This window comes from Neopsephotus bourkii, unplaced genomic scaffold, assembly GCF_033783945.1.
Source record: "Neopsephotus bourkii isolate Nb327-2 ecotype Australia unplaced genomic scaffold, CSIRO-AGI_Nbou_v1 NB_1292, whole genome shotgun sequence".
Lineage (NCBI taxonomy): Eukaryota > Metazoa > Chordata > Aves > Psittaciformes > Psittacidae > Neopsephotus > Neopsephotus bourkii.
The window spans coordinates 6,991,542-7,017,527 of NW_026901776.1; the positions used below are offsets into that span (position 1 = coordinate 6,991,542).

Here is a 25,986-nt window from a genome sequence, read left to right on the forward strand (position 1 = left end):
CACCCATCCCTGAGGGACAGCACTCATTAGTGGTCTCCAGGTGGACATTGAGCCATTGACCACAACTCTTTGTGTGTGGCCATCCAGCCAGCCAGTTCTTTATCCACCAATTGGCCCATCTATCAAATTGATGTCTCTCCAGTTTAGAGACAAGAATGTTGTGTGGGACAGTGTCAAACGCTTTGCACAAATCCAAGTAGATGATATCAACTGCTCTACTGCTGTCCATCAGTTCCATAGTCTCATCATAGAAGGCCAACCAAATTGGTCAGGCAGGATTTCCCCTTAGTGAAGCCATCCTGGCTGTCACCAACACCTTGTTGTTTTTCATGTGCCTTAGCATGTCTTCCAGGAGAATATGCTCCAAGATTTTGGAAGGCACAGAGGTGAGACTGACTGGTCTGTAATTCCCTGGGTCATCCATTTTCCCTTTCTTGAAAATGGGGGTTATATTTTCCTTTTTGCAGTCGTCAGGAACTTCACCTGACTGCCATGATTTTTCAAATATGATGGCCAGTGGCTTAGCAACTTCATTTGGCAGCTCCTTCAGGACCCGTGGATGGATTTTATCAGGTCCCATGGACTTGTGTATGTTCAAGTTCATAAGACGGTCTCGAACCAGATCATTTCCTACAGTGGGCCTAAGGTCTTCATTCTCACAGTCACTGCATCTGCCTTCCAAGACTTGGGTGGTGTGGTCAGAGCCTTTGCCAGTGAAGTCCGAGGCAAAGAAGTCATTGAGAACCTCAGCCTTCTCCAAATCCTGTGTAGCCAGTTCTCGTGATAGCTTCCGGAGGGGGCCTACGTTGTCTCTAGTCTGTCTTTTATTTGCAGTGTGCCTACAGAATCCCTTCGTGTTATCCTTAACATCCCTAGCCAGGTTTAGTTCTAACTGGTCCTTAGCTTTCCTCACCTGGTCCCTAGCTTCCTAGTTTAATATTGAAAACTTCTCTAGCAATGCCAGGGGAAAAATGGGGATAGTAAACAAACATCAGATTCTCTTAAGTTCTTGTGCTTGTATTCAGAGGTTACATTTGGTTTTGCACGTATTCTACTGTGATAGTCCAAACAGAACAGCCTACTGATTTGGCACTGATATGAAGATACCAGTTGTTTCAGCTTTCATCAGTCTGTCATAAGACACCTTAAATTTTCAGCTATTATGTTGGGAATGTCTGTGGTCTTGGTAAAGATGCTCTGTTCTCCAAGAAGCTTATTGAATAAAAATGTATTAGGCCTCTTACAAAGGATGTATGTCATGTCTATTAAAAATTTAAACATAGAGATGATCTATATGAATTGTACAAAAACTGTTATCTTTGATTGTTTCCAGTTTTTCTGTTGTGAATGAATTTTATTCAGATTTTCAGATTTCTTTGCAATTTACTTATAAATGTAAAGTATTAAAACCTTTAAATTTTTTTATGTACGAGTATAAATCAGCAGCTGATTTCAGTGATTAGTGTTGGCTTATGTCTTAATTGCTCACATGGCTTTGTACATTTTTTCGTGGGAATATATACAATGGAGTAAATGGCATGTTTCAATAGGTTTGCACCAAATATTTTTTTTATTAGCTTCATTCTTTCTGGCTGCTCTCTCTACTAGAATAATTTAAAAGGTTAATCTTTACTTGGTCTCTGCTTCTTGCTCTAGTTTTATCCCCCTGTTTTGGTGCTCGTTTCCCTTCATCTAACCTAAGTATGGTCTTTCTCCTTGCACCAATTTCCATTCTCCCTCCTGTGAACTGTTAAAATCTGGTAACTTCGAGATTTATTCCGTGCTCTGTTTTCAAAGATATTTCCTCCCACCACCTATTCTTGGTCAGTCTTTTAATAAAAACAGATAAACCAAGAAAATTATCATGAACTAGAAAGGCGTTAGTGCTGTGCCAATATGAAAAAGAATAAAAACTAAGTAATTAAAGTCTTGTTATCTTGGAGTTCTAAGACAAATATTGGGAAAACTGGTAGAGGATTGAATTGAGGATTAAAGGATGTAACTAAAGCTAAAAGCAACTGAACGTTGCTTTGAGAGAGGCAGTTTTATGAAACTTGCTCCTATTTTTTGAAAGATACTAAGCTTGCCTTAAAAATCTGACCATCAAAGTTCCTTTCTTCTCAATTTCTGTCTTCTGTAGTCACTAGTCTTTTTTCCTTGTACTGGATTCTCTCTTAACAAACAAAACAAGAAAAAACAACCAAACAAACAGCACCTTCCCCCTAAGAAAACCCCACAACAGCCACCAAAAAAACAATGTCAGACTTTATAATTAATACTGTCTTGTTGGGTTTACTTTATAAAATACCCTTCCCATACTCCCCAATACTCATTGGAAAAGAAAATTTCCCTTGCCTCTCCTCCCCCAGATTCTGGAAGTGAATCTGTCCCAGTGAGTCGCATTGTGATCCTTTGCCTCCTGAGATGAACTCTCGCATCACTGAGTGTCTTGCTGATAATATAGAATAATACCCTTCTGAGGGGAGAGAAACATTCAGGAGTATGTTCACTAGATCCCAATAATAAGTGTGTTTAACATACTTATTTAAAAAGCTTACACCATAAGCCTTGAATAATTTCTAGATTAGAAATTTTTTAGAAATAATCAATACATGTTTATCCATCAACATTTCCAGCAGTTTATTTTCTGTCTGAGTCTCAGCTTTAATAAATGCAGTTTTAAGTTTGATGTGATGGGAGGAAAAGGGAAAAACAGATGTAAATGAAGCATAAAAAAAGCAGATAACAAGTTGCAGGGAGATGGAGACTTGTAAGAGCAGTGAACTGCTTCATAAATCTAAACAAAACAGGAATATAAATCATGATGACTATTTCATACATCAGAAAGTGAAGAGCAGCTTTTTACAGATACAACCTTGCAAGATGGGAGCCCAAATATCTTGGGATTGAAGGATGAGCAAATGAAGATTTTGAATCAGACCATTTCACTGTCACTTAGATACAGGTAGCTGGATGGTGTTACAAATGCAAAACTGTCAATTGGATCAAGTAGCATGGAGGAGTAGGATTGTAACTTTATTGTTTAGAAGAAAAGGTCTGAAAAAGTTTCTCAAATCGATTAGTCATAGAACTTTTTTCCTTTTTTGAACAGTATTTTCCTTGTTGCTTTTTCCCTTACTTGTGGCTAAAATGTCTCAATCCGGAGCTGCTTTGGAATGGCAGTGCCACAGACTGTTATGCATTATGGTAATGTGAAATGTAGTTGACCAGCAAAAGTGTTAATTCTGTGGGCGATATAGTGAAATACAGTGAACAGGACAAGAGGAAACCACCTCAAGCTGCACAAGGAGAGGGTTAGAATAGATTAGGAAAAATTGGTTCACCGAAAGGGCATATATAGGTATAATCTATAAATTAATAAAACACTATTTTGCATCTGTCCTATACCAAGATATTTTTAAAATGGGTGTTCTTTATTTAGCAGTTTTAAAGACATTGAGGAATAGTGGCAATTTACATCAGAGTCTAAATTTTGTACACTGTTAATGAATTGGTTTTTATTCCAAAGGAAGATACTTAGGAAACAGCAAATAATTCTCCCAGAAAATCCATTTTTCTTCCTTCAGGTCTGAATATCTACATAGAGCAAGGATAAAAGGGTAAAAGTGTGGCCTTTATAGATGACCCGTGTTTCATGTCCATCTTCTTCGTATTGCTCTTCCAGGAGATGCAATGAATTGCTGAATTCAAAGTTCAGGCAGTCCCCTTCTTTCTCCCTTACTTACAGCTGCCTCAGCAATTCCTAGAAGTTCTCAGTGTGACGATAGTTATTGCTGCCTTGGCGCTTAGCCTCACAATGTGGGTTGGTTTGGCAAGTAACCCTATTTTCCTGAATTCCATAAATGAGAAAAAGATGATAAGTTGGTTTGTTTTTGTTTTTTTTTTTTTTTTTGGTAGGTTTTTGGGTGGGTTTTTTTTTAAGCCATCTCAATAAAACCTGAACAGAAGCTCTTGAAGCACAACACATTTCTGGAGCCTGATGGCTGACTTCAGGGTCTCAGAGACCTCTGACAAAGAGCGGACACATGAGAAAGTCTTCAGAAAAAATAAGCTGTAAATATTCCACAGAAGCAGCTGTAGCATGTTGTAAATATAGGCATCCCTACTTGCATCTTCTGTAATATCAGCTCTTTGAACCTGTATTGTATAAGCTAAAAGTACACATCCATGCTCTTTCACCAACTCTTACGACATACTGAATTGCAAACCCTTTAAAGATAGGCTGAGAAAGTTGGGGCTGTTCAGCCTGGAGAAGAGAAGGCTGCGTGGAGACCTCATAGCAGCCTTCCAGTATCTGAAGGGGACCTATAGGGATGCTGGAGAGGGACTCTTCATTAGGGACTGTAGTGATAGGACAAGGGGTAATGGGTTAAAACTTAAACAGGCAAGTTTGGATTGGATATAAGGAGGAAATTCTTTCCTGTTAGGGTGGTGATGCACTGGAATAGGTTGCCCAGGGAGGTTGTGAATGCTCCATCCCTGGCGTTGTTCAAGGCCAGGTTGGACGAAGCCTTGGGTGATACGGTTTAGTGTGAGGTGTTCCTGCCCATGGCAGGGGGTGTTGGGACTAGATGATCTTAAGGTCCTTTCCAACCCTAACTATTCTGTGATTCTATGAATACTATGTAAAGGAAGGAGCACATTGCCCATAAACTAAAAATCCTAGCATTTGCACAAGGGAAAGAAGTATCGATCATAGTTAATGCAAGCAGCTTCCTTTTTTAATGTGTGAGTTTTTATGGAAAAGTATATGTAGTACTTTAGTCTGACCATGTGCTGTGTTAACAATGTACTTACCCCTTCAGTGTTAAACTTGAGAAGAAATTTGAGCCCTGATAAATTAAAGTATCCCTTCACTGTATCTACTTTTAGGCAGTGTTTTATGCCTGAAAGTAGAATGATAGTATTGTGTCTATAGGATCTGGTTTTGTTTGCATTTTTGACAAGCAATCTGTTTCAATTTACAATAAACTGGTAGACATATCTTTCTATTGCAAATTTTTGTTTTCACTTACAGTGTAAGAGTTTGTGTATACCATGATCACAATGAATATTGTTCTCCCTTCTCCCCCCAAGACTCTCCACTCTATTTTGTTCAATTTCTACTTAATCAGTTATTAACTTGTTTGGAAATTGAATAGGTGATTTATTTCAGAATAATTTCTGACTTGAACAGACAAATTTCTGCTTGTATCACAGAAATAAATAACTTTGATTTTGATTTTGACAGTTGTCTTCAAACTCAAAACTGCCTGGGGAGACCCATAGGCAAAATAAAGCAACGGGAGTACCACTTTCATGTTCGCGTTTTTAGAAGGAAGCTAGACATAAGAATTTCCCAGCAGCTTCCAACAGTACTTAGAGCAGATAATAATATCAAGGTTACTGAGGTTACATCAAAAGAGCTTGAAGTTGTGTTTCCTCTAGAAAATAGTGGGAAACATTGTATCGGACTTCACCAGTCACAAATTGCTGCTGCTTTTCTTCCCTCTTTAAATTACTTAACATTTAAAAGAGGAACGGAAGGTTGTGGACCATTTTAAAATAACAGTCAGTATTTTACTGCTCTTCTATGAAATGTCACTGGTGGAATTTCAAGCGTCTTGTTTCTAGAAAAGGGTTACAGTTCTTGCCTGTGCAGATCCCATTACATAGAAAAGGTCTCATTAACTAAATGGGATTGTTTGCTTTCTGAAACCATTGGATTCTGAAGCAATCTTCTCGCCTTATCTTTAAATTTCACCTATAATGGAATAAATCCATAACCTAAATGATCATCTGAGGGTTTCCCATGTTTTGAGAAAGAGCTTATTTGCCTCCTCTGGACAGTTTGTTTTCTGTCCCCTCTTACAATTTTAGCTGAACCTCTGGAATGGAGTTGCCCCACATGGTTTGTCTTTGCCTGCAGTGTCACTTTCTGAGCTTATTTTTTCTAGGACTGGCATTTGGTTGATTCCTGGTCTGGAATCTGTAGCTTGGCTGGTTTAAAACTCATGATCTTGCCTACTTGACTTATATCATGGCTTCAAATGTGAGTAACATGGGTATAATCCTTTGCCAGTTTCGTGAGATTGCTATGTTAATATTTCATTTTGCTGTATCATAATTTCTTATACCCTGTGCTTGATGATCAGGAGGGCCTCACTTTTAATATCTCGCCACAGCTGTGATAATGCTGGGAATTCTCTTATGAAAATTCCTTATTTTACAGTATCCTTACCTGTATATATTATTAATGGATCTTGGGGAGTTGTCTCTAATATATTTAGGTAGCATAAGTGCTAATAATCTTAATGCAAATTGTATTAGATTCCTGCAAGGAAAAAAGGAGGACCATGATAAAAATCTCCACAGGAACGGGATGTGTGTTTCAGGAACGCATTTCTCTAGTCTCAGTGGTTTAGATTTAATTCTGTTTTGATCCTCAGAACAGCTGTTTTCTCCTCAGCATACCCCAGCCCCAGCCTTCCTGTTCACTGCTACTAGATCTTTTTTTCCAGGGTGCCTGTACTTGTTTTCATAGCCATTATGCCTTGTGCCTGGAGAACTCTTTTGATCCTACCATCAAAACAGCTTTTCTGAGGCAAACCAAGTACTTCTCTCTTTTCATCTGTTTAATAGCAGAAGTAAATGAACCAAGATAATTGGATTTTAAATAAAAATTGTCATTTAAAAGTGTTCTGTTTGATTTTTTTTTTCATAATTTTCTTTTTTCAATTTTGGTGACATAAAATAAGAAAGGAAAAAATGATGATAAAAAAAAAAACAAGAACCAAAGAAACACAAACAAAAAGCCACCAAACCGAAACCCTCAAACGTAAAAGACAGTAATGAAATCACCTGTTTTGAAGAACTTAAAACTGAATTTTAAAAGCAGGCCATTTGTATTACTGAAGCAGTTACCTTCCTCAGCCGGTTAATGGACATCATCTTGTTTCGATTCGTTACATACTGAGCCTTCCCTTGCTCAGTTGTTCAAATTTCTAGAATTATTGTTATTTTGTGGGGTTTTTTCTTTTTTTTTAACATGCATGAAGAACTAAAGACAATCCCTTTTACCAGCCAGGTTGATTCTGTATTTTCAATATTTCAGTACAGCTGGCTTCTTTCTTGGGATTCTCTTTCCTTCCAGGCCATAACACCTTTCCAGGCTGCACTCCATGAAGTCTCTTGCATGACTGTTTGATTCTCCTTTTTAACTTCTGGACTGTTTTGTTAGGGGATATTTGACTCGTAAAGGACTATTCTTCCTTGTTAAAAGGGCATGTTCTTGCCTTGACTGAAGTACTGTGATGGTATAACACCCAAAGATGTGTTTCTTTAGCGCCTTTATTAGTAAGATGTGAGGGGCAGATACTGAGTGCCAGCTTCTCAGTAATTCAGACACTGGCCTTCCTTTAATCTTGGCACTTTCGGATGGCACCATGCGATCTGATGCTGCAGTGGTGTCACTGCAGGCTGTGTAAGGGGAGAAAGCGGTGTATAAATTTATGTTCTCTCTGGGAAGTTTTCCTTGTAGTAACTTCTGCTGTGTCTGTTTTCCTTAGGCCAGTTACAGTTACAGAAGGGGCAGCTCAGAAGCAACATTGTGCACAGCAGTCTGAACAGCCAAATTTCATAGAAATTACTTTGCGAGGGCCCATAGCCAGGTTTATCACAATCTGGCCTTCTGAACTTCTTCAAACTTAGTGCTCAGTACCAAGCCTAAGGTACACACACCCTGCAGGTGGATAGCTGTCTGTGACAGAGCACAGAGCTGGATGACAACTTCTCTTCTGTCTGTCCCTCTGCTGCAAAAGGTGCTGCAGAGAACGCGAGTACTATAAAGCTCATTTTTCTGTCTTACTGAGAACGGGATCACTTATTCCGAATTTCCAGATGTTGTTGTTTTGGCAGTGCAGCAGTCATGCTCGGCTACCAGAATTCCTTGGGTTTCTTCCTGAAAGACTTCTGTCTCCAAAACAATGTTTTCCATGTTAATAGTCTGGACAATGGTCAAAGGTTTTCCTAGCAGAGCTGGCTGAAAAGAATGCAGACTATTTAAAAGTCCATCTGAGACCATTTGCTGCTTTGACATTCTCCTACACATGGATTATTTTTTAACCAAATGGGAAGTCAATTTATAAAATCTTGGAGGGTGGGGTTTTGTTTGCTTACACTGTGAATGAGTATGTGAAGCTTTGATTCCTCTGAATGGGAGGGAGTCTCTTCTGCAGAAAGGAACATTGGCTCCCAGCAGTCTTTTAAACATCTTTTTCAACCCTTTCCCTGGAATATTGTCCTATTCTAAGTTATTTAATCTGGTGATTCATATTTTCTTGTTGTTGGGGTTTGTGTTTTGGTTGGTTTGTTGGTTTGGGATTTTTTTTTAGGAAAAGCTTTGGCTTGGAAGAAAATGAGGAGAAAAGTACAAGTTAATCATTTAATATTCTTTTGCAACTCAAATCATCAATGTTAATGAGAGGAAAAGAATAGAGAAAATACAGGCATGTCTGAAAAAGCTTATTATTAAGGCAGTAAAACTAAGAGTGGTAATTTCAGCTCATGAGACTTGGAAAATCAAGGTCCATCAGTACATTTCCATCACATGTGCCATTTTCTCTGTGAAAAACGTGAATTTTCAGGAAGTTTGATCTACCTATTTTCCCAGAGATTGGCTGGATGTGAACATAGGATGGTTGAAGTGAAACTTAGTATTTTTATCTAGGCTTTTAATACCACTTTTATACTGTGTCTGTATTTCTTTTTCTGTTCTACATGTTTTATCTTTTCTTTCTTTAGTAATATGTAGGTGCTTCTTTCTGTGTTTTATTCTTCTCACAAGGCAAAAGTGTCTTCTAAAGCAATGGTATGGGCTGAGGTACAAATTCCTTGAACTTGACAGTGCTAATTGTTTGTTGGGTTTTTTCACCAATTGCTGGAGGTTATTTTTCCCGCCCCCACTCCCCCTTCCATTTATTGGGGCAGCAAAAGGCGAGGTGCTGGTACAGAATTCTGCAAGATGCCTGAGAGTCATCTTAAACGGAAGCTGCCTTTTTGATTCCATGTAGTAGAAGCCATAATGCTTTTTTTTTTCTTCTACATCTCTGAAGGGAAAGGGTGAAGTAAAGAAAATAATTAGGGTTTTTTTTGTATTTATAAATAAGTTGAGAAGAAAGTGTGAAAAGTAAAGGTCTGATAAATAAAGCTTTTCTTATCTGCTCTTCCTTTTTTTAATGGTTTAGTTCTAATTATCCTTCACGATTATGGTAAGCACAATATTATGAAAAAAAACCTTGAAATGCCTGTTTTAAAACTATCACTGTAGTGTAGTATGTATGTGCACATAGTCACACTGCTCCACCTTATCTTGACATATTTAGTGTAATTTGTGATATGTGGTATAATTAATGCTGTTTTTTCAAGGACTTATTCTTTTATAAGCATGATATTGCATTATGCTGCTATTATTCAATATTTTAAGAATCTTTTCCAGACAGTGTAATAAAGGTTCGGTGAGATTCCTTGATGTTGCTTGTATTTCTTCTTGCAAACTTCCTTTTGAGTAATACCTTACAGTAGAGAATATAACAATATTGGCTAACACTGATGAGATTAAAAGAGGGAGATATTTAAACCCTGTCTTTTGAGAGGTGGCTCTCTCTCATTCATGGAGCACTGGTCTGAGATGAAATGTCTGTTGGGCAATTAAGGAGATATGCAGAGGAGAATCGAACTTCTTGTTTTTTAAGCATAAAGACTTAAGAAAATACATTAAGTGCTGATGATGCTTCTTAGTAATGGGTGGTTTAATGTGGGGGTTGGCTTAAATATTTAAAATACTTGAAATAGTTATTAGCAAGTAGACTTCTTATTTTCATTTCTTTTAACTCATAATTGCAGGACCTTCTGCTGAGGTTTTTTTTTTCCCCTTTTCAAATGTGTGTGCATTTGTAGTATGCTAAATTCATCTACCAGTTAAAAAGAAAAAAAAAAAGGAAAAAAATCTGTCATTTGCAGCTGAAAACTTTAAGTGCTATTCCATGAAGTTTCTCAGCTACAGTATTCGCATATTTCTTTTTGTTCGTTTTGTCTTGCCTTCTGTTGAATCATTACTGCTTATCCCTGTAATATGCCCATTGTCTGGGGCAAGCACTCTAAGTATAAACTTACCAAAAGTCTTAAGTGTTTGACTTTCAAACTGTTATGTTAATCCTAAAGCAAAGAATCTGGAAGCAAATGTGGCTATTGTATATCTATATTTTATGTATTCCTGTTCTTAAGACTGTTTTCTTAAATAAGCAAATAAATACTACTTGCATGGAGGAGATACTCTTTAGAATTTTTCCAATTTCTGAAACTAACTGTAGTGCTTAATATACCTAGCCTCCCATGTTATTTGGCATCTCATGTAATTGATTGACCCTCTGCAAACTGAGGGCAGCTCCATCAAAAACCAAAAGAGCCTGCAGTTCTTCTCATTTGGCTTAAATTTAATGATTCTGTATGGTCTTCCTTTCTTTTTAATTAGTCCTTATATAAAACTGTGTATAATACAGTTTCCTAATGAGAGAGCACTTCCCTGATGAGTGGGTGCAGTTACTGCTATAAGTGTATCACCAGTTTTGATTTTTTTGGATGGAACTGGAGGAGAAACCTTTATTTTGCAAGTCTGGAGGCTACAGTTATTTTCAAGCAATATGGAACTACGGCTTTCTATATTTTTGAATACAGCACTAGAGTAGTGTTGATATTGCATAGTACTACGTCCTTGTTTGCTTGACCACCAATCGGAGTTCAGATGGCTAAAAAAAACCCTCAGGTTGATAAGCTATCTACCTTGGCTGTTGGGTTAATTAAAGATGATTCTAAGATATGTATATGCTAGTACTAGAACTTGTACTCTAGCTTTCTGTTTTCCTCTTGCTTATTCTATCCCTTTATAAGTGGCTTCATTTATTTATGGGGTTTTCCTTACTGTTCTTTGGTTTCAGATGCGAATGTCTCTCTGGTTTATGTGGTTTCCCCATGTGCGAGGCAGGCTCCATTCCCCAGATAGTCTCACGTGGAGATGGAACACCTGGCAAGTGCTGTGATGTCTTTGAATGTGTCAATGGTACGTGAAGCTTTCTCTTGCACATGGAGGAGGATTTTATCTATCTGTAGAAAATGCTGAGTGATTGGTTATTTTTACCATGTTATTAAGAGCTATGAGAAACAATACTCTTGAATTAAGTTCAACTAGAAAGAACATGAGGAACGTGGTGCTGGAGTGAGTCCAGAGGAGGCCACAAAGATGATCAGAGGGCTGGAGCACCTCTGCTGTGAAGACAGGCTGGAACACCTGGGATTCTTTAGCCTGAAGAAGAAAGGCTTAGGGGAAACCTTATAGCAGCCTTCCAGTACCTAAATAGGGCCTACAAGAAATCTGGAGAGGGACATCTTATAAGGGCATGTAGTGATAAGACAAGGGGGAATGGCTTTAAACTAAAAGAGGGGAGGTTTAAATAGCACATGAGGAACAAGGCCTTTATTGTGAAGGTGGTGAGGCACTAAAACAGGCTGCCCACAGAAGCTGTGGCTGCCCATCCCTGGCAGTGTTCAAGGCCAGATCAGACGGGTCTTGGATCAGCCTGGTCTAGAGGAGGGTGTCCCTGCACATGACAGGGGAGTTGGAACTAGATGATCTTTAAGGTCGCTTCCAACCCAAACCATTCTGTCATTCTAACTGGAAGTTCAGATGAAGATACTTAAGTGGGAGATTGTCATTTGTAAGTTGTGTTTCTTTAATTTCTAAATTTCTGATTTTCTTTCTAATGCACTTTTCCCTGTGACACAGGGAATTAGCAAAATTCCTTCACTGCATTTTTTTCCTTGTAATATTTATTCAGCAATAATTAATCTTTAGTGGTGCACATATTATACATTTGAAACATCTTTTATTTTACATTCTTCATTGCATATGCACATAAACATACATACAATGAGATAGACTGCCCCAGGAGAATGTTTGTGATATTTACATAGAGCAGTATTTTAAATGCTCAGATGCTGATTAAAAAATAATACTTAGCATATATAATGGGACATTATACATAAAAATTAACTTCTTTCATATGAATGAAAGAATTTGCATCAGGAAGAATCACAGGTTCTTTAGTTTTCAGGTGGATTTTTTCACTGTTTGGGATGAGATTGTAGCTACTGTAGAATTGAATGCAACTTACCTAATTCTTGTTTATATGCTGCCTTTTACACTAAAGTGTAATAATCACCTTCCTTCGTTTCATATTCATGTCATTCTATTAAGGTATCATTTCTGAATTTAACTGTGTGGCACACTTCAATGCAATGTTTAGTTCAGGATTTACTTTTATACTTTGAGCAAGAAATGTGAAGCCACTTTCCGATAGGATATTTTCCTGATAGGATATCTTTGGTGGAAAACAGTCTCAAAGATGCTAACCTTGCTAACATTGCTGTTATTTGTGGTACTGTTACCAAAATTGTTGCAGTATTTATATCAGGTGTTAGATGAAGCTGTTTAAATTGGCTTTTTTTTTTTTTTTTGCCTTTTAATTATTTTAATATCCTGTTTCCAAGGAGGAATTGTATTCATTTTTTTATTCTTAACAGTGAATTTGGACTGTCTTAGCACTGTTGCCCTATGCATCGTTGCTTTATTGCTCATTGCAATGGACTCCAAAGGTTCAACCTGGTTTTGGGTCAGGTTTTCTTTTTGTCTCTCAGGCTTTCCCACTCCTAATCTTCACCTTAGTAGCCTGCAAAGAGAGAGTAAATTTGAAGAAAAAATAGGAGTTTTTGAAGGGAATGTGATGTGACAGGGAAGCAGAAAGGCTAGATTGGAGGAAGAGAAAAGTTTGTAGGAAGAGATAATATTTTCTCATCTGATGCCCTTAAAACATTCCTACCATTACTTCTGTCAGTTTAAAATGAAGGGGAGAGGGGAAATGCTCTTTATGAGACTGATAGTTGAATATAATATCCAGTTCTGTTTTCTAAAAGGGTCTTGAAATACTGACAAGTGCAGAAGAGATACAGTAGGTACCAGTGACAGATGGAGAAAATAATCTTACATTGATAGGCTTAGATCAGTTTCTTCATTAAAAAAAAATCCATCAAAGTAACAAGAGCCAAATCTGTAAGATCTAGGACGTGCTGTTCTCAGTAGTGAGGGTGGTTAGCTGTTGGCACAAATGCTGGGAAGATGCTGAATTCCTTATCTTCATCCTTTCCAATTAGGATTAGATGCTTTATTTAAAGAGCATGTTTTAATCAAATGCAAGTTAATGAATTTATCAATGGTAAGTGGGGAACTTTTGTAATCAGTGTTACTAGCAAGTTCCATTAGTTATTTCTGTGTTTGGAATCCCCTGAAAACAGGCAAGAGGATGGAGTAAAAAGGACACCTGCACAGTCATGTTAGTATAGTTTTTGTGCTGTATGGTATCTATTTAATGTTAGAATTAATTAATTCTGTTGGTGAGGGGGAGGGGAGCAGTCAGGAATAATACGGATCATCTGAGTTACCTTAATGGCATCCATTATGAATAAGTGTATTTAGACTGCAAAAACTCTGTTTTGTGTATTGTGGGGTAACTAAATTGTGTATTTCTGTAACCCTAATGATGTGCAGAGTGTTAACCCAGGCCAGCCTTCTGCAGTATTTATTGCAAGTATGTGCTAACGTGATTCTGCAGAGCTGCATGTTCGGAAAGAATCTTTGGAGGCTGCCTTGACTATGTAGGAAAGGGGTCTGCTCTTGTTTCAGAACAGCATCGGCCAGTGTTGAGGCAGTAGTTAATGAATAACAGCAGCAAAATACATGTTGTGTAGAGTCTCTTTAATATGTCATGTTTGTCAGCATTTTTGTGATTGATCAATCATTCTTTCACAAATGTCTTTCCTGGATTTAATATAAAACTGATTTAGAAGTTCTGTGATGTATCTGTAGATTTTGTGTCATTATCTTTGTTACCAATGCACACTGTCTCAGACTAGCTTTTGCGGAATGTTTTGGGTTGGAAAGGACCTTTAAAGATCATGAAGGGACCCTAAAGGTCATTTTTCTTAGTCTGTCTTAGAAAAGCGTATTAATCTGAAGCAAAAGGAACTTCTACACTAGTTACTCTTTGCAGGTCATGGAGCTGTTGTTCTTGTTTGGTGATAAATGCATCAGTAAATCAATACACTGCTGTATTTATAAAATATCAACTTACAAAATGAAAATTTTTATGCTTCAGAGTTATACTGAGTGTGTCATTATGCGTTGTATCATGTGTAATCTGCTGTTTCTCGTAGTTTATATATATAAACCATATCATTTTATAGACATTATTTACCATGAAAAAAAATTATTCCTCCGTGGAAATGGTCCTGATATTTTGGTTTAATTGAGCCTTGTTAAGTACCAACTGTCTGTGGCTGTTTAAACTTTTATGGGTTGAGCTTCTGACAGGGTTTTTTTTTTTTAATATAGGAAATAATTTAGTGCTGAGAACAGCCTTCTCATTGGTGACCAAAAAAAAGCATTACAGCGAGCTGATGTTCCTAATATTTGTGTGTGATGTTCTTATCATTGTGAATATATGGAGCAATCAGAGTATTTTAAGTAAAACTGTTATGCTAACTGAAGACATAAATTTATGCTTTTTAAAACACCACTGCGGTCAAAAGAATTCATCATTACAATTAGCATACAGGTATTACTGTCGTTACAGTGCAGCTCTTGTCCAAAGCTTAGTCAATTAAAAAGGTCAAATTTAAGGCATGTATTATAAGCTTGATTCCTTTATTTTCAAGGAAAGCATTTTTATAAATAAAATAATTCTGTATTGTTTAGGTTGTGGTAAGAATCAAGTCATAGTTCCCTTTTGATGCATGAAGTTCTTCTGTCATGATTTATGCACTATGTGTTTTTGGGGCATCCCAGAACATACCCTGTCCGGTCTTTGGATGTCAAAATTATAGCTCAGACAACAATGATTACCACAACTTTGTTGTTTCTTGCTCTTTTTCCCTTGTCAGAGAAAGGTCTTTACTGTTTAACTTGTAAATTTAACCTTACAGCTCTCTGGAACTTTTGGTAGACCCTGATTTACAATGCAGTAGTGATATGACTGCGTCAGTCGTCGTTGCTGATATGATGCTGGCTGGCTGTTTCTCCTAATCTTACTGTCCTTGATGACCCTCAGGGCAAGCCCGAGGTTGTGCATGAAACAGAATTGTAGCCTGAAGGAGAAAGAATTGTGAATTGCTAAATTTAAATCTCTGCCTGCCATCAAATAGTCTAACTAGAGGTATAGCTGATATGGCTATATATACCTCACTGCTAGTTGCATATGGGAATTGGCAATTGCTATAGTGGTGTTCAGTAGTGAAGTTTTCAAGAGCTACATCCATAGTCAAATGTACTCATTTCTGAGAAGTGTGAAATAAATAGAGAAAATATGGCAACATGGGAAATCTATAGCAAATAGTTTCATCTTAATATATGAAACTGAAAATGAGGTTTTGCCTGCTGTGTGGTTCCAGTGCATTGTAACAGAGCATACATGTCAGTGGAATTGAGAGTGTTTATTGCTTTGTTTAAAGCAGGTTATTCCAGTTGTCATGAAGTTTTCCTACTTGCACTTATCTGAAATCTGCTTTCCATTTAGATTACATATTATATTAATCTGGGGAATATTAGGCAAGAGATTCCCAGGAGGCAGTCCTTCCCAAAATCATGCATTTTACAGAAGTTAATTCAAGATTTCTTATGATCCACCCAAAATACATTGTTCACCAAGGTTTTTGTCTACTAATCCTGGTGCTGCCTTTTCTCATGGAAGAGCTTGTAAGGAAAAAAAATTGATTCAGCATTACATTTAAAGCATGAAGAAGTGAATCTAAAGAGACTGCAAGCTGTACATGCAGCAAGAGTAGAAGTGTTTGGAAACCAGAGTATCCAAACTTGCCTATTCCTTAATTAGGTATTGATGCATGGGTTTCTTGAATGTAACTTGCACTAAAGCACATACTGACTGTGCGCACTGCCTTAGAAATTTGAAAGTGCAATTACCCAGCATCCTGCAGCTGCTTCCTACTATCAGTCAGGGCTTCCACTTCTCAGTAAGTTTCCTTGAATACAATTGCTACTTTAAAAGGGTCTCTGATGGTAAATTGCGTGTGTGAGAGTGGTCCTTGTTAATGTATCCATGTGATCCAGGGTCGAGGAGACAAGCCTTCTTTCTTCCATGGCCATGTATGAGCTGTGATTTCAGAGTCCAGTCTTGCCAGGAGTGGCTCTGCAGCCCCACTTCACACACTCCTTTCCCCCTGGAGGTGAGGTGTGGACTTCTGTTGCCCTGCCCATTGAAAATGGGACTGCACTGACATTGGTCAGAGAAGAACAGCTAATAGCCTTTCCTGGCACTTAAGATGGTGACCCTTTCTATGCTGCTGTTTTAGGCTCTACTGATGATTGCATGGCAGTAGAGATGTCTCCTAAATCATCAAGCTCATTCACTTGTTGTGACACATAACCTGGGTTTTACAACTGCTTCTGTAATTTTTTTTTCCTCATTCAAGGAGATACCATTGACATAAATGAGGTATTTGGCTTTTTTTCTGTGCCCCCTGACTTTCTTCATGCCTCCGTCTCTATACAGTGGTACTGCATTAGAGGAGAGAGTAAAATCGTTCTTTAATCACACTTCTCACCTGTTGATTCACTTCCTCCTCACAGCAGTTGCAGTTCCTTTATTAAGTTGATGGTGTGGAAAAGGACAAAAAGGTGATTCCACTGTTTCTAAAGAGAAATTAGAATTACCTGTTTCCAGAGGGAGCATCAATTAGTACTGAAGGGATTTGAATGGGGACTATCAAGTCACCAAGGAAAACCTTCACTAAAGAATTCAGTCCAAGTGAAACACCCCACAGACATCAACTAATTACCATAGAGTTCCTGTTATTTATTGCACTAATCCTTACAGAATTTATATTGCACTCTCAGTAAACTCATTTTCTGTGTGCTTTTAAATAAGTTTGACCCTGGTAACAGAGGATGTCCTGAAGTAAAGTATAGTCCTGATCCTAATTAAACATTGTTGTGCATTTCGCTCTGGGAATCCAAAGCCACAAAATTTTATGGACTTTAAATAGTCACCTGTTTAAAAATAACAGTTTTAAAATAACAAGAATCAAAATGCAGTTTGCAAGAAGCAAAAGATAACAAACTTTTGTAAATAATAAGTTGAAGGTTAATACTGAAGGAAGATAATCTGATGTCAACAAGGTGAAGTGATTTAGTGGTTGTGGTGTGGGGTTTTAGTTTTTCGGTTAGCGTACTTTTTCTTCAGTCAGAACATTTAAACACTATTTGAAAATCATGGCTAATCACCATCAACAGCAGCATGAGAATTTGGTCTAGTAGAGTGAAAAAGCACCTCAGTCTGCCAAACCACGTCAAATGTGTAGATCCTCTGAACCTGGATTATATTCACCATTGTCAACTTGGGAAAAATATTTGAAACAATGCAAATCATTGCCAGTTACATTTAAAACAAGAGGACAATCAAAAGACGACTCAAAAATTCCCTGTAAGAGCAATCAGTCTGTAGTTGCATGCAAATAAAATATTAATAAATAAAATGTAAGCAAATAAAAGAATCATAGAACAGTTAGGGTTGGGAAGGACCTTAAGATCATCTAGTTCCAACCCCCCTGCCATGGGCAGGGACACCTCACACTAAACCATCTCACCCAAGGCTTCGTCCAACCTGGCCTTGAACACTGCCAGGGATGGCGCATTCACAACCTCCATGGGCAACTCATTCCAGTGCCTCACCACCCCAACAGGAAAGAATTTCCTCCTTATATCCAATCTAAACTTCCCCTGTTTAAGTTTTAACCTGTTGCCTTGTCCTGTCACTGCAGTCCCTACCAAAGAGTCCCTCCCCAGCATCCCTATAGGCCCCCTTCAGATACTGGAAGGCTGCTATGAGGTCTCCACGCAGCCTTCTCCTCTCCAGGCTGAACAGCCCCAACTTTCTCAGCTGATCTTCATATGGGAGGGTCTCCAGCCCCCTGATCATCCTCATGGCCCTCCTCTGGACTTGTTCCAACAGATCCATGTCCGTTTTATGTTGAGGACACCAGAACTGCACACAATACTACAAGTGAGGTCTCACAAGAGCAGAGTAGAGGGGCAGGATCACCTCCTTCGACCTGCTGGTCACACTTCTTTTGATGCAGCCCAGGATACGGTTGGCTTTCTGGGCTGCAAGCGCACACTGAAGCCAGCTCATGGTCATTTTCTCATCGACCAACACCCCCAAGTCCTTCTCCGCAGGGCTGCTCTGAATCTCTTCTCTGCCCAACCTGTAGCTGTGCCTGGGATTACTCCAACCCAGGTGTAGGACCTTGCACTTGGCATGGTTAAACTTCATGAGGTTGGCATCAGCGCACCTCACAAGTGTGTCAAGGTCCCTCTGGATGGCATTCCTTCCCTCCAGTGTATCAACTGAACCACACAGCTTGGTGTCATCAGCAAACTTGCTGAGGGTGCACTCAATCCCACTGTCCATGTCAGCGAAAGAGGAGGGGTAGAAATTGTTGGAACCCCAGCTGGATGTGAAACCAAATTCAAACCCTTTACGGTGGTTCACTATGCATGGGAGGGTTAGTCAGTGGGTAGTAGAGACTGAATTTTAAGTAACGTAAGGACAAAGTCTCACTCACTTTTGTCATTCATATCAGTTAATGAAAAACAAGATGCTAGATAGAAACTGTGGAAGTGGTGGTATGTCATATACAAAGAATATTAGAAGCCTAATAGTCTAGTTCTGTCTGGTTAAAAGTTGAAAGGAAAAATATATATATATGTAGTTTTTGAAGTAGTGGTGGTTTTGCCAAAGTGAATTTTCTAAGCTTATGTCTTTAGTAATGTTCCGATTCTCAGATATTTCTAGATGCTTAAACTTTAACAGGGTTTCTAACACGTTGGAGAGGACAAGGTTAGAATTAAATATTTTTCTCAAAGAAAGCAGCAAATGCCAAACCAGAGCCTGTATTACACCTTTGGGGATTCTTTTTCTTGAAACTTCTAACTTTTTTCGTATACACTTCAGGCTTATCACAGATGTACTGGCCGTGAATGATGGGCTGTGCCAGTACCTTTTACTGGTGCTGAGATTGTTTCAGATGCCTGTGTCCTGGTAACATGTGTAGGGCTAAACTGATGACAGCATGCATTTTCTCCTTTGATAGACTGACAGACTACTGGGATTTAGACACATTCCTCTGTTATGAAGAACATGGCTTGCTTCCAAGAATTGCTTGGCAATTTCATCAAGAAAATCTGTCGCTGTTTATGGTTTTAGAGCATAGCCATGGCCCTCGGTGGCCTTGACTCCTTGGTTTTTTGTTTCAGGGCTAAAACCTACTGCAGGATAAAAAGTAGCACTGCTTAATTTCCAGAAGGTTGTCTAGACAAAAGGGGGATAGCCTTAAGGAAAGCCACAGAAACAGTGAAACAGTGAAAAGCATGACCTGATGAAGAAAATTTGAAATTTTATCTGTAAGAGAGGACAGATGCAGGAACACCCAGGATGAGTCCTCTTAACAGTAATTTTGCACATTGAAGGAAGGGAAAAAATAGTAGGACTTAAAGATGGGAAAAGTAATGAAACTTGGGAAACTTCATTATGGTTTTCAGCTGTTTCTGCCTGCACTGAATTACCCTTGCTATAATTTGAGCTTAGTTACAGTAGTTAGAACTGTGGAATTGTTTAGTAGACAGGTTGCAGTTTTTTCATTACCAGTGGTTTTAAAGAGGAGATTAAGTTGGGGATGTATGAGGTAGAGCTGATTCTTTTGAGGGATGTTGCCATGATGCAACCTCCAGTCAACACAGTGACTTGGAAATAAGTCTTTTGCCTCTTATGAGGAACACCTTGCAGTCTTGTCTACTGTAAGAGAGACGTGAATCAACCTACAGAAGAACTGTCTTCTGAAGGTTACTGGATTGGGATCTACTTTTGAGGTGGACAAACAATTTTTAAGACTGATGTCTGTAGTTGACTCTTTATATAGATTGTGGCAGATGAGTATATGAGTGGTTTCTAATGTAATGATACAGATTTTCTGTGCTCTAAAACTTATTATAAAGGTTGAACTGCTGAATTTGTTTTTCCTCATCAATCCCAAGTGTCTTTTAATATCTTACAAACCTCACATACCAAAAAAAAAACAACCAAGCTGTGAAAATATGTATATATAATTGTATAAATGCATACATAAATAGTTGCATTGATTTACAAATAACCGTACAAGTTTGTTTTAATTCTGACCTCTTTGTTTCTGGGAGACCTTTTTAGAAGAGGCGGGACCAAAGGACTTTGAGAATGGTTCTGAAGTTGTGTTAATAGGGAATACACTGCACTAAGCAGTACAACTTGAAGAGCAAGGACCCCAATGATATTTTTCTTTCCTACCTAGCTTGTTTTTATGTATTTGCAAGGAAACAAAAGTGTGCAGTCTGTTGTCTCTTAATATTGTTACGGGCTAATTCTGATGAAACTGAAGAGTTTTTTAAGTACTTATCAGCACAACTTTTGAAAAACAGAAAGCTTTTCTGCATTTTGTTTATATGGATACAGGATTAAAGTTTATCAGTTTCCTTCCCTTTCATTTAATCAAAAGTTCACAGCACTTGCTCCAGTTCCTTCCAAGAGTCTGGTACAAATACTTTGGTATGCTGCAATCATGAACCTTTTAATCCTTTAAACAAGGGAAAATTGTAAACAGCAGAATCTTGCTTCTGCTTCAGGGGGGCTGGAATTTCTGATACTAGGAAAGAAAATGCCCAAACTTTCCTAAAGACAACTGATGCCTGAAGCATCTAATGCACTGTCTCGCAAGGGATGGAGTGCAAACTTGCATTTATTTCTGAGCTGCTCTGTAATTCTAATCAAGGGAAACCACAAGTATTGGGAAACTACAGAAATCTCAATAACAGAAGTTTTATATAGGGCTAGTTCAGCCAACAGAACTGTATTTAATTAGATTTAAAAGTAAGGTGAAATACCTTTGAAAGCTGGTTTGATAAAACAGATTGTCTGCAGTTCAGATGGGAGGTAAAGGTCTTGAAGTAATCAGTTTGCATCTGTAGTATGGGGCTCTATAGTTCACTGCAATGCTGACTTTTAGAACAAAAAGGCTGTGCTGTGAGATCTGTAAAGCTAAATTTGTGCCAGCACTCTTTCTCATTTAACTCTGTGGCAGGAACTTTAATGCCAAATAAAGTCCATCTTAGTCATGTTTATATGGGAGAAAAGATGTGATATTATCTGTCCTTCCACAGCCAGTATAAACTCTGTATTGTTCTGGGTACTGTCTGCTCTGGCCTGGCTCCTTTCACAGATGGGCAGTTGTACAACTGTGCTTGGTCTAGATCAATCTTGTATAACTGGGTTATCTGATATCTGGCAGAGACTGAATTCATGTTCACAAAACCATGGTCTGTCTCATGCCTGCTGTTTTGTAGTGGTAGTCTGCATCAGAAAAAAGATTTGGGGGTTTGGATATGTTTAAGCACTTTGTGCTGTGAAGTTCAGTCAGATTGTCACACAATGAAGCTTTGGCACTTGAGGAAGTCTACCTGTATTCTCTTTATTGGCAGAATAATGAATTTGTGGTTACTGGCCTTTAGGAAAAGATGCATTGATTTAATGTTGGCTTTATGTTCTTTCACTCTATTCTAGCCATAAGCAAAAAAAGAAAACTGAGAGAATCTTCCAGCATATCGTGAGTGGAAGAAATGCATCGTTACAGTTTTACTGCATGGTGCTTACCCTTTCATTAGGCTTCCACTGTATGAGTATCTAAAGCTACAGTTCTTTGGTTAGTGCTTGTTTTGGCTTGACTGCATCTAAGGACTGCAGTCCTACATATGGTTCTAACAAAAGTAATCCTTGTCTGTGGATTTATAGGCTTAGGTCAATAGTGTGAATGTATACACTACCATAAATCTTGATGGTAAAAATACACATATAGTGAAATTCTGTGGTGGTTTTCATTGTAGGGAGAAAACATACTGTTTGCTTTACAGATTTACAACTTCTTTGGTCTTATTTGAACACTTTTAACATGAATGATAATTCATGGAAGATGATGTTTCTACTTCAAACTAGGCAGGAATTCAGATCTACTGTTTTGGGCATGGGGCGGGGGGTTGGGGTGGTGGGAAACATTAAATCATTAAAAATCTGGAAAGCTGCAATCAAACCAGTAAAGTCTGGAGCCAGTAGATTAAAGGCCTTTTGAACTGTGTTGGCACTTACTCCTTTTTGAGAAGGTTTTTAAACTAACAGTTTGAGCTGCATAAACTTGAAATATTTCTCAAGTGTTTGTTTATTCGAATTGCTTTCTAATGAGGTCATACCTGCTTTCCTGACACAGCACAGTGGTATTTCCTCCTGCTTTGTTTTTTTTTTTTTTTTTGAATGCTGCTTTCTAGATTATGTCTTGAAGGCAGAACAGGCACATTATAACCAAACATTGGTCAGGATTCTTCCAAGTTTCAACTCTAACGCTTTACAATCATGTTAAATGACTCGGGGCTGGAGCAAAATATAAGCGTATGTGGAAAGAAATACTAGAGTCCTTGCAATGCTTTAGAGATTTGAAGAAAACCCATATCACTGTCAAGAGTAAATCAGGTGAAAAGCCCCCAGAAGTAAGAGGATTGGAATGGGCAGAAAGGAACCTGCAAATGCTGAATTTTCCATAAGTATTTTTCATCTCCCATGTGATACTGAGCCCTAACCCAAAAAGAAAAATCACCAGACTACATAGTGGGCACATTTTTCAGCCCTGTGTGGCTAGGCATTGCACATGTAACTAAGTAGTCTTTTCCATCTATTTGGCTGAAATCAGCAACATAAGTAATTGAGCTTTCTTTCTGTTCCTGTTTTAGTTCAGCTGTAATGAAAGTTGATGGTTTTATCCACAGTTTGGTACTTTTAAATTTTGACTTTGTTGCTGAAATTAATAACTTCCTGTTTGCAGAAGCTTTGGCTTTTAATACCAGATTTTTAGCTTCTGGAAAACTACACCTATTTACTACATATTCTTTGACTTCAGCTGCTTTGAAAAAAATTTCAAAAATGAAGATGTTTTCAGGTTTCTTGGGTTAGTACCATAGAAGGCCAAAAAGTTTATTCCGAAGAGGAATGAGGCTTAAATCAGTAATGTCATGATGAAACTGAAGTCATGATTTCCTTATGACTAATGTGATGTGTGTTATAGCAGAACATAAATTTGGAGTATTTCTTCTAGGGTGTCTTGAGTCCCAATGATTCAGCCCTGGGCTGTTGAAGTACACAGTATTGTGTGGGTCTCAGTTGGGCTGGTTGAACAGAATACACTCCGCTGGTGAAAGAAAATGTGTACGTGTGGGGTAACTGCAAGGTCAGAAGCTCCAAGGAAACCTTATGTTGTATTCACGGCGTGTGGATCTGCTTCATATTCTTGAAGCAAACCTCTTTGGTATAAAAAAGTGACAATAATTTTAAACGGTGGTTTAATATGCAAACTGTTCTATTCCAAAATACTTAAGACTTTTCAGAAGCTTTCAGTTTTCCACAAAATTCAGGTTTACTTAAACGTTAGGGAACTGCTGTAGATGAAGGCATACAAGAAATAGTCATCTATATACAATAAAGTGATCACATAAATATTTATTAGAATTGAGGTTATTTTTCTGTGGGGATTATAGATGTGAGCTGACTAGTACAGCTCCATGTTGCTTGAACTGAGTAGTATTCAGTTCTGCATAACAGATGAAGTAGTCACAAAATAAGTTTGGGTTTTGCTTTAAACAGATCCCTATTGCCTGAACAGCTTTAGTGCAATTTATCCACCTGTGTACTGAGTCATGCAGAAAGGAAGATTACACTTCAGAAACATCAGAAATTGTCTTCTGAAACCAGAAAGATCCATTGCTTCCTGTGCTGAAATTTGAAGTAGCTTCTGTCTCATCCAGAATAAGAAATGTTTAACACCTATGAAGAAATACCTGTACCATAGCTTTCCTTCAGTATTTCATCTTGTTAAAAAGGAGACTTTAATTATGCATGGAATCATAGAATCACAGAATGGTTAGGGTTGGAAAGGATCACCTAGTTCCAACCCCCTGCCATGGGCAGCGACAGCTCACATTAAACTGTGTCACCCAAGGCTCTGTCCGGCTTGGCCTTGAACACTGCCAGGGATGAAACATTTACCACTTCTTTGGGCGGCCTGTTCCTGTGCCTTACCACCCTCACAGGAAAGAACTTCCATCTAACCTGAACTTCCCCTGTTTAGAATAGCATTTTATTTTCTTCCATTGTTGAAACCAACAGTAAAATATGCTATCTTCTTAAAAAAAAAAATTTTAGTTCAAAAATGAAAGAAAAGCCAACTTTCTCTTGTCAGTAGCAACATGAGTTTACTTCTCACCAATATCTGTAAAATACTTTCTCTTTTTTTTTGTTTGTTTGTTTTTTTTTGTTCCCCTCCTACTTTCAGAAGTGAAGCCAACTTGCATATTTAACAGCATGGAATATTATGATGGAGACATGTTTCGAATGGATGCTTGTCGGTTTTGTCGATGCCAAGGTGGAGTCTCCATTTGTTTCTCTGCCCAGTGTGGTGAGCTACACTGTGACAGGTACTATGTGCCAGAAGGAGAGTGCTGCCCAGTGTGTGAAGGTACACTATCTTTTTAATCCCATTTGCTTATTAATTGTGCTGCTTCATTTTTATTTGCTTGTTCAGTGCAAATCAGCAAAGTGCTTTATTTTCTTCCTCTAGAGTTTACAGATTCCTCCTTAATTTAGTTTATTTTTACCCTTTTGACGTGTCTGCCTGTGCTGTCTTTTTCTTTGCAATGCTTCTCTGATGTTGACACTGCCGTTTTTATACAGAGCTGTTTGAGTGTCCGCATGTTTCCCTTCTGCATCAGAACTTCCTTAGATATGGTCAGATGTGCAGTACTTCTACGGGGACCTTCTTCCCAAAGGATTTAACAAGCTGTTCCTAATTTCTGCCCCAGGTGTTCAGACAAGCTTCTCTGAAGTAGTAATGGTGACCCTACGATGCATTTCCACTGCAGCCTGCTTCTTCCAGTCTTGTTCTGCTCAGCTAGAGCAAGGCATACACCTTCTCTTCTCTACAATTATAGCAAAGACATGGGGTAGTAATCAAACCTGAGTGTTCTCCTTTGCCCTATTGACAGCCTGCTCTGCTTGCTAGAGCTTCAAGTCCTCCCAAAAAGGGTCCTGTTGGAAATTTTGTTGACCCTCTTACTTATGCTAGAAAATATTTGATGCATCTTCTGCCAGAATATGACCAAGATTCCAGTAGAGGTTGGTGGGTCTGGGGCTCTATACTTGGATCTTGCCTCAGCGGGGGACAGGTTAAGGCCACCACATAGACAAAAGGCCTGTGAAGGACTCCTGGTCCCTGTGTTTAATTGTGAACATAGGAATGACTTCTTAATAAGCAAAATGATCCGGAAAACTCAAATCTCCTCCTAAGAGGAGAAGAATCTAATAATTAGTGTCACTTTCAAACACTTTGCAGTGTGCTTAATATCAGTATTCCTGTAGTTCCTTGTTAGAAACAAATAGTTCAGAAGACCTGTTACAGTTTTGCTTCATTCCAGAGAAGCTCATAAAAACAAGTCTAAAAGAGGCAGCTGTAAGAGCTGGACCTTCTCAGTCAGCACAGATGTAGTGAAGGATACTGTTTTGGTAGTTTGTTTTGTTGCAAACAATTGAAAGCTTTTTCAGACATTTAAAAACAAACAAAAAAAAAAAGTCCAAAATCTAGATAATGAAGTACTAGGGTGGTGAGGTAGGAAGTAGGAAGTCATTCTTCAAAGAGTATTTTTATATATTTTAGTGTATCAGTTCATATCAGGTAGATTGAAATGTG

At 38.3% G+C, this 25,986-nt stretch overlaps 1 protein-coding gene across 3 annotated transcripts in view; it reads left to right on the top strand.

The window, feature by feature from the left end:
- Nucleotides 1-25,986, top strand: part of CRIM1 (cysteine rich transmembrane BMP regulator 1) — a 193,740-nt gene that overhangs the window by 102,603 nt on the left and 65,151 nt on the right. For 2 of the 3 annotated variants that reach the window (XM_061365837.1, XM_061365839.1), the window contains exons 5-6: nt 10,995-11,116; nt 24,577-24,759. In XM_061365837.1, coding sequence (XP_061221821.1) covers nt 10,995-11,116; nt 24,577-24,759 — 305 coding nt within the window. The remainder of the gene's footprint in view (nt 1-10,994; nt 11,117-24,576; nt 24,760-25,986) is intronic. The other variant, XM_061365838.1, reaches the window with a different exon arrangement.